The sequence below is a fragment of the Daucus carota genome, chromosome 2 (genome assembly GCF_001625215.2).
Source record: "Daucus carota subsp. sativus chromosome 2, DH1 v3.0, whole genome shotgun sequence".
In the NCBI taxonomy this organism is placed as follows: Eukaryota; Viridiplantae; Streptophyta; class Magnoliopsida; order Apiales; family Apiaceae; genus Daucus; species Daucus carota.
Genome location: NC_030382.2, coordinates 26,858,009 through 26,872,454, shown reverse-complemented (window position 1 = coordinate 26,872,454; position 14,446 = coordinate 26,858,009). Strand labels below are relative to the sequence as shown.

General features: G+C 35.0%; 3 protein-coding genes across 3 annotated transcripts; 1 reads left to right on the top strand and 2 right to left on the bottom strand.

Annotated features, from left to right (window-relative positions):
* Positions 1-2,138, bottom strand: LOC108207264 (uncharacterized). Its single transcript, XM_017377724.2, has 5 exons — positions 2,069-2,138; positions 1,815-1,985; positions 1,325-1,329; positions 957-1,204; positions 1-760 (listed from the first exon to the last, which is right to left on the bottom strand). Exons 1-5 carry the CDS (start codon positions 2,136-2,138, stop codon positions 1-3), a joined length of 1,254 nt encoding a protein of 417 aa, XP_017233213.2.
* Positions 2,139-3,491: 1,353 nt separating this feature from the next.
* On the top strand, positions 3,492-6,605 carry LOC108206405 (pentatricopeptide repeat-containing protein At3g23020). The gene has a single exon (XM_017376695.2). It carries the CDS (start codon positions 3,660-3,662, stop codon positions 6,228-6,230), a length of 2,571 nt encoding a protein of 856 aa, XP_017232184.1. The 5' UTR covers positions 3,492-3,659; the 3' UTR covers positions 6,231-6,605.
* A 4,213-nt stretch (positions 6,606-10,818) lies between these two features.
* On the bottom strand, positions 10,819-14,127 carry LOC108210196 (ras-related protein RABA5c). Its single transcript, XM_017381485.2, has 2 exons — positions 13,649-14,127; positions 10,819-11,290 (listed from the first exon to the last, which is right to left on the bottom strand). The coding sequence occupies exons 1-2, from the start codon at positions 13,980-13,982 to the stop codon at positions 10,980-10,982; spliced, it is 645 nt and encodes a 214-aa protein (XP_017236974.1). The 5' UTR covers positions 13,983-14,127; the 3' UTR covers positions 10,819-10,979.
* Positions 14,128-14,446: the final 319 nt, after the last annotated feature.

Below are 14,446 nucleotides of genomic sequence, written 5' to 3'. Positions count from 1 at the left end.
TTAACTACTTGAGCTTAACCAGAGAATTACACTTTGAATGAGTTGAGCGTCACATCTCATCTGTTTAGGAAGCCTGCCTTGTCTCTCCAAAATGTTTTTCTTAATATGAGGTATGCTATACTTGTTAAAACCTCGACCTTTCAGAATTTTTATCATGCATGTCTGTAAGGTGCAAAATATTCTGTTCAAAATTCTTGGAGGATATGCCTGATATGATCTTTCAACTGCATCAATAAGCTCATCAATGGTTTTTGGACTCTCCTTATATAGCAATGATTGAATGGCATTAAAAAACCCAAGGTCTAAGATGTTTAGATCAGGAGAGTTTGATGGTTGACACATCAAACGAATATCAAACCCATACTGTGAGGCCGCTTGACAGAACTGTGCATCATTTGGATCAAGATGTGTCCGTGCATTGTCTTGTTGAATGTATATTGTCACCCTATTTCCATCTGGCCATTTTGCTCGGATATCCGGTAGAACTTTGTCGATCATATATGATCTTATTATGTCCCTTCCAACTGAAGTCATGGCTTTTGTTTCAAGAGTACCTGCAGCTCTATTAACGCTACTCCTCCTGGCTGGCTCTCTAGTAACAAAAGGATATATTCCGATTTTACCTGAAAAAATTTCTTTTCCATGTATGTCAAACCGTGGTCTCGCTACCGCAGCCAAAAACATGACTTTCATGACAAAGTTTTTACTTTTACATGTTCGGTAAGGCTCCTCTTCATCAGTAAAAAGGTAGTAAGTCTCCCTTTTTTTTTGTCAGATAAAACCACTTCTCATCAATATGTATCATATTCTCCATATTGACAAAGCGAGGATTGTTTGGAAAACTGTTTGCATCCAACATTGACAAACAAAACTCAACCCGATTTTTCTTGTTCTTGTTTGTCAACAGTGGCTTGATAGAATTAGAGTTTCTCCTTATTTTCCCATCTTTGAAGCACCTGTGCAGTGTTGATTTGGAGACTTTGATGGCATATGCAGTGGAACGGATGGTTGTCCGCTTAGACAAAGGAACAGTTTTAAGTTGCTCAAGATCAACTTGTACTCTTTTACGACCACAATTTTTTGCTTTAAGATGTGACACATCAACCATCCCGTTGATAGAAGTCTCCCTGGCCCGTTTCCAAATTCTTTGAACCGTACGCATTGTCACAGAGAACTCATTTGCAACTGCTTTTGTTGTGCCTCGCTATAATTTTCCATTCGCACTTTTTCTTAACAGAGCCATATATATAGCAGTACGTTGATCATTGGACAAATGTTTTGTTTTGGTTCTGGTGACGGCCACTCCCTCTGGACCACTAGTTACATCACCTGCAAAATAAATTTGTTTATAAATCAAATGAAAAAGAAATTAAACACTATTAACAAGAATAAATAATGGCTATTAATATACTAACATAAAAATATACAAAATTAACAAGAAAAAAATTATAAATAATCACTATTAATTTACTAACATAGAAATATATAAAATTAACAAGAAAAATTATAAATAAAATAATGTTATTATTTAATAGTTGTAATACAATAAAATAAATTAACTTTCTACCTTACTCCATTGAAAAATCACATTTGCAACTTATTTTTTTTATAAAAAATTAAATTCTAACATTAGAGATATATTAACATACACTTGATTCATAATATTAAAAAAATTAAAAATAGTAACTCAACATTAAAATATTAACTCTTATAAAACAAAATCTAATACAACAAAATTAATCTTTATTAACTTGGTCTAAATTCATTCTTGCCAAAAAAAAGTGCACTTTGTAAATTAAAAATAAAAATTCTACCTTGTATATGAGGAGGTGTAGGAGGCTCTGGAGAAGGAGCTTCATTTAAGTCAAAACCTGGAGGGTTGTTTAAATCAAAATCAAAAGGGTTATGTCTTGCATTTGTGACGAGGGCTGCTCTATCACTTGTTTCTTCTTCCTGAAATATATTTTCTCCATGCAAAACTTCACCTTGCAAACATAATATAGTTTGTGAATTATGAGTATAAACAATAGGTGAAAACCCTAATACAAAAAGATAGAAGAGACTTTACCTGTTACATTTGATGAAGTTTCTTGAAGATTAAGAGAAACATTCAAATCAAACCTATATCTAACATTCATTTTTTACGTATCATAAAACTCTCTACTAATGTTGAAAATGTTTGGTGATTCTCTTTATGTATATATAGTCTATATTGGAGGGAAATCTAAAACTTGAAAAAATTCAAACAAACAAAATTTAACTCAAATTGAAAATTTTGGAGGGAATGAAATTTTTTGTACAGCACAAAACATGTAAGCAGATTAAAACTTGAAAGGACGGAAGAAAAAAGAAAAGAAAGAGACTTTTTTTTATTCCAGTGTATTTAATACATATGAGAGTAGTTATGCATAGGTGATGATATCTAGGTCAAAATATGAAAACAAGGGTGAATTAATAACAAAATAGGTGGAGTAGATATACTTCTTAATATGTGTGTAAAATGAAAGAGCGACTAATAAACTGGGACAGAGGGAGTATTAATATCAAAGTTAGTGATTATTGTGTGCCTTTGGGCACACCATAGAAAATTCGTAATAAAATTTATTTATTTATATTTAAATATTGACAATAAGATTACATTCATGAATATATCCTGAACTTGTGCTTGAGATAGTTATTATTTTTCAATTTTTTTCAAGAAGAAATTAATTTCATTCATTAATCAAATCATTCATAAAAAAATTATTGATGAACTCCGAATGTGTAGTGCCCATCCTCTAAATACAATCGGCAATATTATAATTGTATCTCGTCATGTGATGAGCTATATTGTTTCCTAGTACTCAAACTTGTGCAACAGCTCCCTTGCAACTATTGATAATTCCTCCCAAGTAAGACAACATAGCAATTAATGTTTATTTTTGAGAAAGAATGATAGTTATCTAATCTACTTTTTGAGATGATGATTTTTAATATGATCCTTTCTGAATACTTAAGTTATTAATGTACTTATTTTAATTGTGCAGAGTCGTGAACGTAAAAAAGAAGAAAACATTATTCTCATATTTCCCCCACTTCAAATTTGTTCCTACTTCGATTTCTGCTGTTACTACAATTAAATTTACGGTTTATTTAATATATTTATCGCTTATATAAATATAAATGTTTTCAATAAGAAAAAGCATATATTTGTTAATTTATTTCTAGTTAATTTCTTCTGTAATGAATTTTAAAAATCCCAATTAAATATCATTTAAAATCTCAATCGAATACTAACCAATTTTATATCATAACTTAAAATTCTAATTAAATATTTTAAGGTTCTGATTACATTTTTTAAATCGGAGTTGAATAATTTTCCATTCAGAATTTTATTTTTTTTGAATCTGAGTCGAAGTCAATTTCGAATTTTTTACTTCCCCTTCCAGTTGGGAATGATTTGGCGGGCCGCTTGGATAATTTTGGGTTGGGATAGAAAATCTTTCATTTATTTAGCCAAAAAAAAAAAAAAAAAACTTTCATTTGAAAATTTGCAAAGTTTCTGGGCTCCCCAGCAGAGTATCAACTATCAAGTCAACTTTATTTCCTCAGTTAACCTTTAAATCCTCATTTCCGTTATAGTTATTTGTTCATTAGTTGAAAACTGAGTAGACAAGAAAATGTTTGTTAAGCTTCAGAACATAGATACAAGTTCCTTCCACAAACTATGTCCTGGACAAGCTCCAATTACCAGTGTTCCAATTTCCATTTCTCCCCAAGTTAGCACATTTCAGCACCAACCCATCAAGAAACAACACCTAATTGTTGAAAATTCAGACGGGGTTGGTAAAACAAGCAGCAGAAGTATTGGAAAAACTGTAGAAGGTGATGGCGCAAGCAGTGCCCACCATGTGTTTGTGAAAAAGTCTGAGAGAAATAAGGAAAGCATTGGTGAAATGGACAAAATAAGGGAGTGTAATGGTAAATTTAGGGACAGGGAGAGAGTGCACGCCAAATGGGCACGTTATGGGGGTCGCATTGTCCCTATGTTGGAGGCTTTGGAAAGAGTTAAGGATTTGGATGAAGCGTTGAGGCCATGGAAAGAGACTTTGAATAAAAAGGAGAGGACTATAATTTTGAAGGAGCAGACGCACTGGAAACGAGCTTTGGAGATTTTCGAGTGGTTTAAGATGAGGGGTTGTTATGAGGTGAATGTAATTCATTATAATATAATGCTTAGGAGTCTTGGGAGAGCAGGGATTTGGGATGAGGTTGAGAGGTTGTGGGATGAGATGGGGACAAGAGGTATTACTCCGATAAATTCGACTTATGGGACCTTGATTGATGTTTATACCAAGGGTGGACATAGGGAGAAGGCACTAAATTGGTTTGTTTTAATGCAAAAACAAGGAATGGAACCGGACGAGGTAACTATGGGAGTTGTGGTTCAAATGTATAAGAAGGCTGGGGAGTTTCGGAAAGCTGAAAATTTCTTCAAGAAGTGGTCAGCAGATAAATTTTATGAAGAGAAGCGAGCACCTAGTTTGGCAACAAATGGTGCTGTTGATGGTGAATCTCAAGCTCATATTTGTCTAAGCTCTTATACATATAACACACTGATAGATACCTACGGGAAGTCTGGACAACTTAAAGAGGCATCCCAGACTTTTGCATGGATGCTTCGAGAAGGGATTGCCCCGACCACAGTGACTTTTAATACAATGATTCACATGTTCGGTAACCATGGCAAATTAGAAGAAGTGGCTTCTTTACTGCAGATGATGGATCAGCTTGGATGCCTACCTGATACCAGGACTTTTAATATTCTTATATCCCTCCATACCAGGCATGATAATATTGAATTAGCAGCTGACTACTACAGGAAAATGAAGGATGCTTCCCTAGAGCCAGACCTTGTAAGTTACCGCACTCTCTTATATGCATTCTCAATAAGGCATATGATTGGTGAAGCAGAAGAACTAGTTTCCGAAATGGATGACAAGGGTTTCGAGATTGATGAGTATACGCAGTCTGCACTAACCAGAATGTACATAGAAGCTAATATGCTTAACAAGTCATGGGCATGGTTCCACAGGTTTCATGTTCAGGGGTATATGACTTCGGAGTGCTACTCGGCGAATATTGATGCTTTTGGGGAGCGGGGTCATGTTCTGGAAGCCGAGAAAGTTTTCAGATGTTGTCTTGAGAAGAGTAATCCTACTGTACTTGAGTTCAACGTGATGATCAAGGCATATGGTCTCAACAAGAGATATGATGAAGCATGCCACTTAATTGATAGTATGGAGGGACAACATGGTGTAGTTCCAGATAAGATTAGCTATAATTCTCTTATTCAGATGTTAGCTAATGCAGAACTGCCACACATAGCAAAATCCTATTTGCGGAAGATGCAGGAGGCCGTAGTGGTCAATGATTGCATCCCTTATTGTGCAGTTATTTCAAGCTATATTAGATTAAATCAACTGGAAGAGGCTGTCGGTGTATTCAGAGAGATGATCGCTTCGAACGTCCATCCTGATGTTATTGTTTATGGTGTATTGATAAATGCTTTTGCTGATGTTGGAAATGTCAATGAGGCTTTAGGTTATGTAAATGCAATGAGAGAAATGGGCTTGCCCATGAATGATGTTATATGTAATTCCTTAATGAAGCTCTACACAAAAGTTGGTTGCCTGAAAGAGGCAGAAGAAGCATACCGTATGCTTCTGTCATCAGACATGGGTGCTGATGTCTATCCGTCAAACTGTATGATCGATCTGTACAGCGAACGATATATGGTTGAACAAGCAGAAGAAATTTTTGAAAACTTGAGGGTAAAGGGGAAAGCAAATGAGTTCTCATATGCTATGATATTGTGCATGTACAAAAAACTTGAAAGAATAGAGGATGCCATACAGGTAGCAGAGAAGATGAAAGAATTAGGGGTTTTGACTTCTTTGTTGAGTTATAATCATGTTCTTGGGTTGTATGCATCAGATGGGAGATTCAAGGAAGCAATGAAAACTTTTAGGGAAATGTTGGAATCTGGTGTGCAACCTGATGCTTCTACATTAAGATCACTAGGAATTGTTCTTGTGAAAAGGGGAGTTCCCAAGCAAACTGTTAACAATCTAGAAGTGATGTGGAAAAAGGATCAGCATAACGGTTTAAAGGAATGGACGAATACACTGTATTCAATGGATGTGAAAGCTGATGATGACGATGAAACATTTATTGCTGATTATGCATAACCATTAACCACATCCTATAAGGATTTTTCTGAGCTCAAAAGGAAGATTTACTATGTAGTTTGTAGGAGGGAAGGTAACTTTACTAAGGCCTTGTTGTATGCTTTAATACAATCATAAAGGATGTAGTTTTCTTTGCTCGTTTATAGTATATGGCCGGTGATAGAAGTCGATGCCAAATTTAATATGTATTAGTGATTTAAGTAGAATCTGTAAAAGTTGGCCAGTTGGAGGTGTATAGATAAATAATTTTACGTGGAAGTTGTTTAAACATTTAGCTTCTTGTAACATCCTTCCAGGTCGTGGATATTTTGTGCTTCTGTTATTCATCTCGGCTTTATGGGGAATCTATGACGGAGGTGCATAATATACTTTCAATCTTCATCTCCTTCCTGCTGCGAGCGTGTGATGCTGTCCTGCCTATACTAAGAAATAAGTTGTAGAGGTAAGGTTTTCTAAGTTAAACATTATTGTCACTGAACATATATGACAGCGGTTGCAATGTTCATACGACCGACTTGGGCCACTTGGCATTTTAGTTGGTTATTAGCATATTATGGAGGATGTGTTAGTGCTCTGCTACATATTTCAATCGACAACTTGGCACTTCGCTTATGTTATATGATATAAGGGGTTTATTGTTGGAAAAAGTGGGTATAGGTCCCCTGTTGGCAAGTCACATGTTTAGAGCATTATGATAAGGGAAGTGTGAGATAAGATGATTCAAAGATACTCCTTAACGGCGGAAACTATTTTTTTTTCATTGGGATTGGGTTCAAATATTATGGCATAAACTAATATTATTTTGTTTCATATTAATTGATATGGTGTATATCTTGATAAAAATTAGTGTGATTCCGTTTCATGATATTTATGAAATAGAATAACTTGCACGTTTTAATCTGATTCTATTTCTCATAATTTATGAAATAGAATAGCTTGTAAGTTTTACACGAATTCCCTTATTAATGATATTTAATTATGGAAAAGAGTAGTGTGCTGGTCTCCCTGCACCTATATATATTCTTAAAGGTTGTTAGGGTTAGTTATCTCAAAAATACCTAGCCGTTCCATCTTTTATATGTCTTCTCTCCTTTGGTGATAATTTACTTGCTCGATTTCTAGCTCGCTAGTGGTGTCGTTCTTCTGCAATGACATTGTAATCCATTTTATCAATGATCGTTCAAGACATACGGTGAGGGGGCGAATACATGTTAAGGAGACAGATTTACACCGGACTCGGATTTGTTTACATCGTTTGTTTTCTGTCTCATCTAATTTATGTTATTATTACGTATACACACATGAACACAATTTTTATTTAATTTATTGTTTTCACAGATTGGCTAACAATCTTAAAGCGTGGTTTTCAGTTTTATATATTTGTGACTAGCGTGATCTTGTTTGTGTGTTTTGGTTGACGCAATATATTTATAGAGATTAACTATTGTATAAGGAACATTGTGACTAACTCCAACGCACCGATCGTACTCGTTTACTCGATGGGGGTCCGACAAATCTGATGCTCATGAGACTGAGGAGCCTATTTTGGAGATGGATCTTGAGGGGATTGTTTATCCCCCTCTCTACATTTAAAGCTGATGTTCCATTGGTCCAGCCCTTAATTGCTGAACCTCTAGTAGCAGAGAACACTCTGATTGCAGAGAAGACACATACTACAGAAAAAATTTAAACTTTAACTTCCTTGTAAAGGTTATTATGGAAGTTGAGCAAAGACAAAGATTCGCAATCCAGTTCTTATATATTCCTTCTGAAGCCATAGTTCATAAGATTGACAGGGCTGATATTACTCATGAAAAAATTGTTGAGGAGTAACTGGCATCTCATACACTAACTCTAGATGTGTCTCCTTAAAAAGATAATATTATTGTCAATGAAGAAGAGGTGACTCAAATAGTCAGGCACCAACTAAAATTTGGGCAAAGAAGCCACTACATATGTTGATGATGAAGTAGTATCTAGCTGTTTAAAATATTTTGAACCAAATCCTAAATCTGATAATGCTCCGGAGGGAGGGACTTTTGAGCAATGATTATCAAAAAGAATGATGAACATGTCAAGTGGTTAAATGGGCTTTAAATGGAAGGAGCATGACTTCGACTTCTGTCAGTTACGACATTCAAGCATTTGGAGACAACTAAAATTTTTGTCTCTAATCCTGATATATTATCACATATGAAGGCTTCTGTCACTTTCATGAAGAGCCTGAAACATCAACAATTGAAGGCTCAATTTGAGATGGACCAAATCAAGGAGGAATTCTCCAAGATGGAAACCATACAGAGGAGAGAAAAATCAAAACTCACTATTCCCCTGGTAGAAAAGGTTGCTCAATTGGAGAAGAACCAAGAGGACATGAAGAGTCAGTTGACCTCTATGCAAGATTCTCTGGAGCTGATAGTCGTCATCCTTGCTGGTGATGATAATGCCAAGAAGGGGGAGAAGATTGCTAAAGAAATGTTGACAACAGAAATCTTTGTAGAAGAAAGATGATGAATTAGGAGATGGGGGCAATAAAGGAGGAAACTCAAACATGAGAGATAAAGATAGAAAGCTGATAAAGTCTGATGGTAAAGCTTCTTATAAGCTTACCAGTCATGAGCAAGGGAGCTATAAGGGTGGAAAGAAAAGAATAAAAAACTCTGGTGATCAAATTCTGATTCCAATTGAAACTGAAAAGGAGAAGCTAATATCCATCTCTAATGCAAAGTATGACAATCAAGTTGACTAGTTCATGGAGGCTAGTCATGATACATGGAAGTACATGCAGACCTTAAAGCTGAAAGGAAGACATACAACAGTCTACTATAAAGATCCCAAGATCAAAGCCTTGAATGAGGAAATTGCCAAAAGACTGTTCCTAAGAGATAATCCTGAAATGGATATTAAGGAGCTAAAAAGGAGGAAGAGAGACTTGCTGCTGAGAAAATCAAATCAAATTCTGATAAGAGCAAGAAGCCTCCTAGGTCCAAGGAGAAGGGCATAGTAATCAAAGAAACTAACAGCTCATAGATAAATAACCCAAAGACTAGATCTCAAACAAACTCTGAAGCTGTTCGGAAGGATAAATGAAGGGAAAGACTGATGAACCACTCACACTTGAAGTCAAGGTTGTGCTTCATTGCCAGGTAACAATTGATGACTCAACTATGAATGTTAAATACAGTTTTGATGATATGATTGTACTGAAAAAAGAGTTGGTTGAGGTTACAAAGAAGAGGAAGAGACTAGAAGACTCTGGACTGAGAAAACAAACACTAAGAAGTTAACCTCTGACATTGCTCATGTTAACAAAATTCAAAAGTCTCAAGTATCAGAAGATATAAACTCTGGAAATCTCAACAGGACAACCTCTGATACAACTCAAGTTGCCAAGGCTCCAACAATCTTTAATATGCTCATGTTGACTTAGATTCTTTAACAACATAGCAGAAGAGAAAGTTACTATTCAAGAAAGCGAACTCCTGTAAGAGAGAATACATCCTTGAAAATTTTCATGATCTCTTAATCCACAGGAAGACAACCTGTTAATAAGGAAGGCCTTGGTTCAAAAAGTGCAAGAGTCTATAAAGGACCACATGTGGTCATCAGAGATCACTATCCTCCGATAAACAGACATGATGAGGAGATTACACAAAAGCACTTGGACATGGTTAAATCTGCTCAAATATGATATTTGATGGTGATAAAGACAAGCTGAAGCTGACTTACTTTCTGGAGAATGGAGGTGTATACAAGCTAGCTGTTGCTGATATTCTTGACAAGACATGGAAAGAGCTGAAGCACATTCATTATATTCTGGAAGTTAAGAATGAAGCTACTCAGAAATGGACAATGTTTATTAGAAAGACAATGATGGACAAGAATAGATTTTTTTGAGTGAAGCCTGATGGTGTGTAAATTCCAAAGTACATATCAGATGATGATCTAGAAGTTGAGATGCAGAATAATAGTACTAAGCTGCAAACCATCTTAGGTATTCAACACTTAGTTTTTATTGAAGAAGCAAGAAGGTCTGGACTCATCAGACTGGGAGATAGTATAGGCAGAAACAAAATTAATGATCTAAAGATTGTCATATATCAAATAGAAGAGGATGATCCGGTGCTCAAGGCAATCAAAGCTCAAACACTGAGTTTTAATTTATATATTATGTTTTTAATTCGAATATAATAGTATCCACCATATCCAACCCCTTAGCTAGCTTCTGTAGTGGTTTAAGGCCTAATAATATAGTTTCATAAATTATGTTAACCTAGTTTTTTTTCTAAATAAAATTTAGTATTCAAATTTTATCCAGAAAAAGAAATTTTCAAATAATGTAAAAAACGTATTAACAAAATGGAAGGTACGGAGGAGATATATATGCCAATTTGATTTATTTATATAATCACTTGGCAACGGCCAACTGGTTTTACTATAATCTTCAAAAGCAGCGGAGTGTTTTAGGGCAGTGGAATTTTAAGCCTGCCCTAAAACACAATATTATACAAGATTAGATTTCATGTCACATTTTAGGCCAATGTTAATAATTGTATTATGCTAGACAAAAAATATAATAAAAACTAAATTACAGGCAAAGAAATACTTGTGGTTGATCCATAATTTATAAGTTATTCTGTCAAGTACCCAGTTATTATAAATAATAAAAAATATATATAGGAAAAAAAAATCATATGCTCAGAAACCTCAAAACAATTGAACTGCAGAACAAAAATAACAGAAAATGGCTCATCTTGAACAACAGGAAGTGTTTTTTTTGCTGTCACCTCCATTGTCTACCAGGCTTACTCTATTGACGGTCAACTCCGCTTTGTATGAATCAGAATTTAAGACTTTGCGGCTGACATTGCTATAGATTTCCCTGATAACGATCTCAAAAGCCTTCTGTACATTGGTGGCATCAAGTGCTGAAGTTTCCATAAAGAAGAGTCCCTGCTCCTCTGCAAGCTTCACACCTTCTTCCACACTTACATCCCTAATGTTATCTAAATCACTTTTGTTTCCAATCAACATCCTTGCCACAGTTGTTTCAGAATGAGCTGCACAAATGATTATTCACAACAAGTTTCAAAGGCCAGAAATTCTGAATACAACCAAGCATAGATATGACTGCAGCACCACTTGATATAAGTTACTTAATATTAGCTATAAAAACAAGAGTAGAAATAACTATGGCTCCTGAATCCAATGTATGTACTCTTCTTTTACTAGAAGGGCCATCAAAAGCGTTAACATTTCTGCCTTAATAATTATGCATGGTGTCATAGATTATCTGGAAAACTAAAAGCAATTGCCAGATTTACGAGCAACAAAGCAATCTATTGTGCTCATTATTATCACCATCCAAACTCACCTGAAGCTATCAACTTCCCTAGAGATTAATATCCGTTCTTTGCTTTAGATTATACACAAAGTTCTATTCACAATTTTAGAGCACAACAATGTGGTCAATATTCTACAGTTACCTGCTTCTAAATTGTAGCGGTTACCCAAATACTGTCCACTGGGTTTCACTAATATATATTCCTTTTTTTATTTCTTTAGAGATATCAACTGAGCCTCCCCTTCCCTTTCGCCTCTACCATTACCACTCGATTCCTATAAAATTACCTTATCTACATTTGGAAAAAAATTAAATCTACATCTATTCAGCAATCAAATTGCCTGTTACATTAATATTTGACTTTCACTCACTACCTACACTCTTACAGTAAAGATCCCTCCAGTTATAAACTACACCATGTTCTTCATCTTACATTGTTGTTTCATTTAAGAGTTGCACATTCTTTTAACAGCTGATTTTATCAAGCAACCTATCCTAATTCATACAGTAGAGATTGGTAAATATCACACAGGTTGATATTTGCTAGACCAAAGGCCTGTCGAGTAACATTTTGTTATGAACTCGTGAGTTACCACAATCAGTCTTACTCTCAAAGTAATATATTGTCCGCATATAGTCCCCTAAACTTATGAAGATACTGGGATGAGGACTGGAGGAGGCTCCTAAGAGTCTAGGCATGTTTTAAAATACTATTATGCCACTCGAGCAATCACCCAATAATCTCTTGGAAGAGTATAACAAACATATGTATTTTGATCTTCTTAAGTTAAGAACTTTAGATTCTTGTTACCCTCAAGAGCAAAAAAAGGCTCGACCAAGGTGCTATCTCCACAGCACACTTGCCTTCAAATCAGCAAACTACATCTCTAACCAAGGTTTTTGACTTCACCCGGGCAAAAGTTCTAATATTCTGATTGTTAATTGTAATCTATAGCACCCTGATCCTTCTAGTGGATGGTTACCACTTAAAATATTAAGGATACTGAAGTAGAAGTAAGTTGGTAAAGTAAAACTCAGTCAACAATAATACTACTATTTACAGGAAGAAGTACTTCTCCTAATGGCAATTTAAAGATCAATGTCAACAGCTGGATAAGGAAATTATCATGTTCAACATAATCATTAATCTGCTATATTTGTAAGATACTTGCTGCAAGAACTGCTTGAAAAAGATTATCACAGAGGTAGATTTTCTTATTAATTCAGTGATAAACTTATATCCGTAATAGTGATGTCCTAATTGTAAGTCCAAATATAGACTTTCATATCTTTAGTAGAAGCGCATTAGCCTTGCCTTCTTGCATCAATAAATACAAACCAATATTGGTGACAAGAGTAATAGTAGATAAGAACATTGCCAAGTTATAACACATGTTTGGAGTACTATATCAGTGTACACATTGTTGGAATGCAACACAACGTAATGTAATAGTAACAATAATGATAACTCAGCTCATACAAAAAAAATATAACACAAATAGGTTACCAATAATGATTTTTGATACTCCAACTAATAAATAGCTTTTATATTTTATGATGAAACATAAAACAAAACAGTCATGAAGACAACAGCTAAAATGCTGCCCACTTCAATTCAGTTTAAAGTTTCTCACTTTGGTTGCATAAAACCACGGATCATTAAATACAACATTCGAAGAATAAATAGCACCCTTGGAAATCTTCGTAAACAAAATTTTAGCTTTAACTTCAAGAATAAATAAGATCAAGAACTTTCAAAGAATAGAAAACTCTAGATTTGTTGTACTTGTAACACAAGTTTTTATTTATTTCCATAAAAACATTTTTAGAGTATGCTTAAGTGTATACAATTTCCGCAGATTTGCTGCAAAACAAGCAGAAAGTAATAAAAAAGTAGGAAAATGATAAGAATGAACACAAGAATTTATGGTATCATATACAAGAAATGGCTTAAAAAATCACATAAATCGAATTAAAAGCACAAGTACATTACAAAATATAACATAAATCGAAACCCAAAAAGCATAAAAACAAACCCATTTGACATAACAATAAATAGATCAAAGAGGCTTACTATCAAGCTCCTGCAGCCATCTGGTAACACTATCAAAAGTGGTTCGACGACTGATATCATAAACAATGAGAGCACCGACAGCACCACGGTAATAAGCAGAAGTGACAGCACGAAAGCGTTCTTGACCAGCCGTATCCCAAATCTGGGCTTTGACTTCTTTGCCCTCAATCTCCATGCTCTGCGTTTGGAACTCGACCCCTATGGTAGCTTTTGAGTGGAGATTGAACTCATTTCGAGCGTACCTTGATAGTAGATTTGATTTCCCCACTGCTGAGTCTCCTATTATCACTACTTTGAAGAGATACTCTTCACCCTCTTCGTCGCTCGAATCCATGAGAGAGACGGAGTGATTTGAGAGAGAGAGAGAGAGAGAGAGGTGACTTGTGAGTGCGTTATGAGTAGACACACAATTGACAGACTGCCAGCCCGGACCGATTCGTGATTCACGGAGCAGTGTAATAATCCCAAAGATGTCATAACGAGTAAATACATGGTTCTTGTCTTCTAGAGGAATAGACACCTCCTTGAAATAAATATTAAAAACTAAAATAAAATATAGAGTGATTGACACTTTGCACCCCTTATGTTTAGGCGCTTTTTCGATTTGGTCTCAAACAATTTTTTTTGGCAGTATGCACCCTAAAGTTTGAAAAGCGCTTCGTTTTGCACCCCTTTGACCACTCACCGTTAATTGACCGTTAAAGTTAACAGATTTCATATTTTCACTTTGCACCCCACAATTTTAATTTTTTTTCATGAGTATTTTGAAATATATTTTTTCAAAATTAGACACTTTTG

What these genes read in the sequence shown, in the direction of transcription:
- LOC108207264 (XM_017377724.2), bottom strand. Translation starts at nt 2,138, where the DNA reads ATGAATGTTAGATATAGGTTTGATTTGAATGTTTCTCTTAATCTTCAA. An exon ending in AACTTCATCAAATGTAACAG is followed by an intron (nt 1,986 to 2,068) that starts GTAAAGTCTCTT and finishes TATGTTTGCAAG; the next exon opens with GTGAAGTTTTGCATGGAGAA. An exon ending in TCCAAATCAACACTGCACAG is followed by an intron (nt 761 to 956) that starts GTGCTTCAAAGA and finishes ACAAAAAAAAAG; the next exon opens with GGAGACTTACTACCTTTTTA.
- LOC108206405 (XM_017376695.2), top strand. Translation starts at nt 3,660, where the DNA reads ATGTTTGTTAAGCTTCAGAACATAGATACAAGTTCCTTCCACAAACTA.
- LOC108210196 (XM_017381485.2), bottom strand. Translation starts at nt 13,982, where the DNA reads ATGGATTCGAGCGACGAAGAGGGTGAAGAGTATCTCTTCAAAGTAGTG. An exon ending in ATGGCTGCAGGAGCTTGATA is followed by an intron (nt 11,291 to 13,648) that starts GTAAGCCTCTTT and finishes TCATTTGTGCAG; the next exon opens with CTCATTCTGAAACAACTGTG.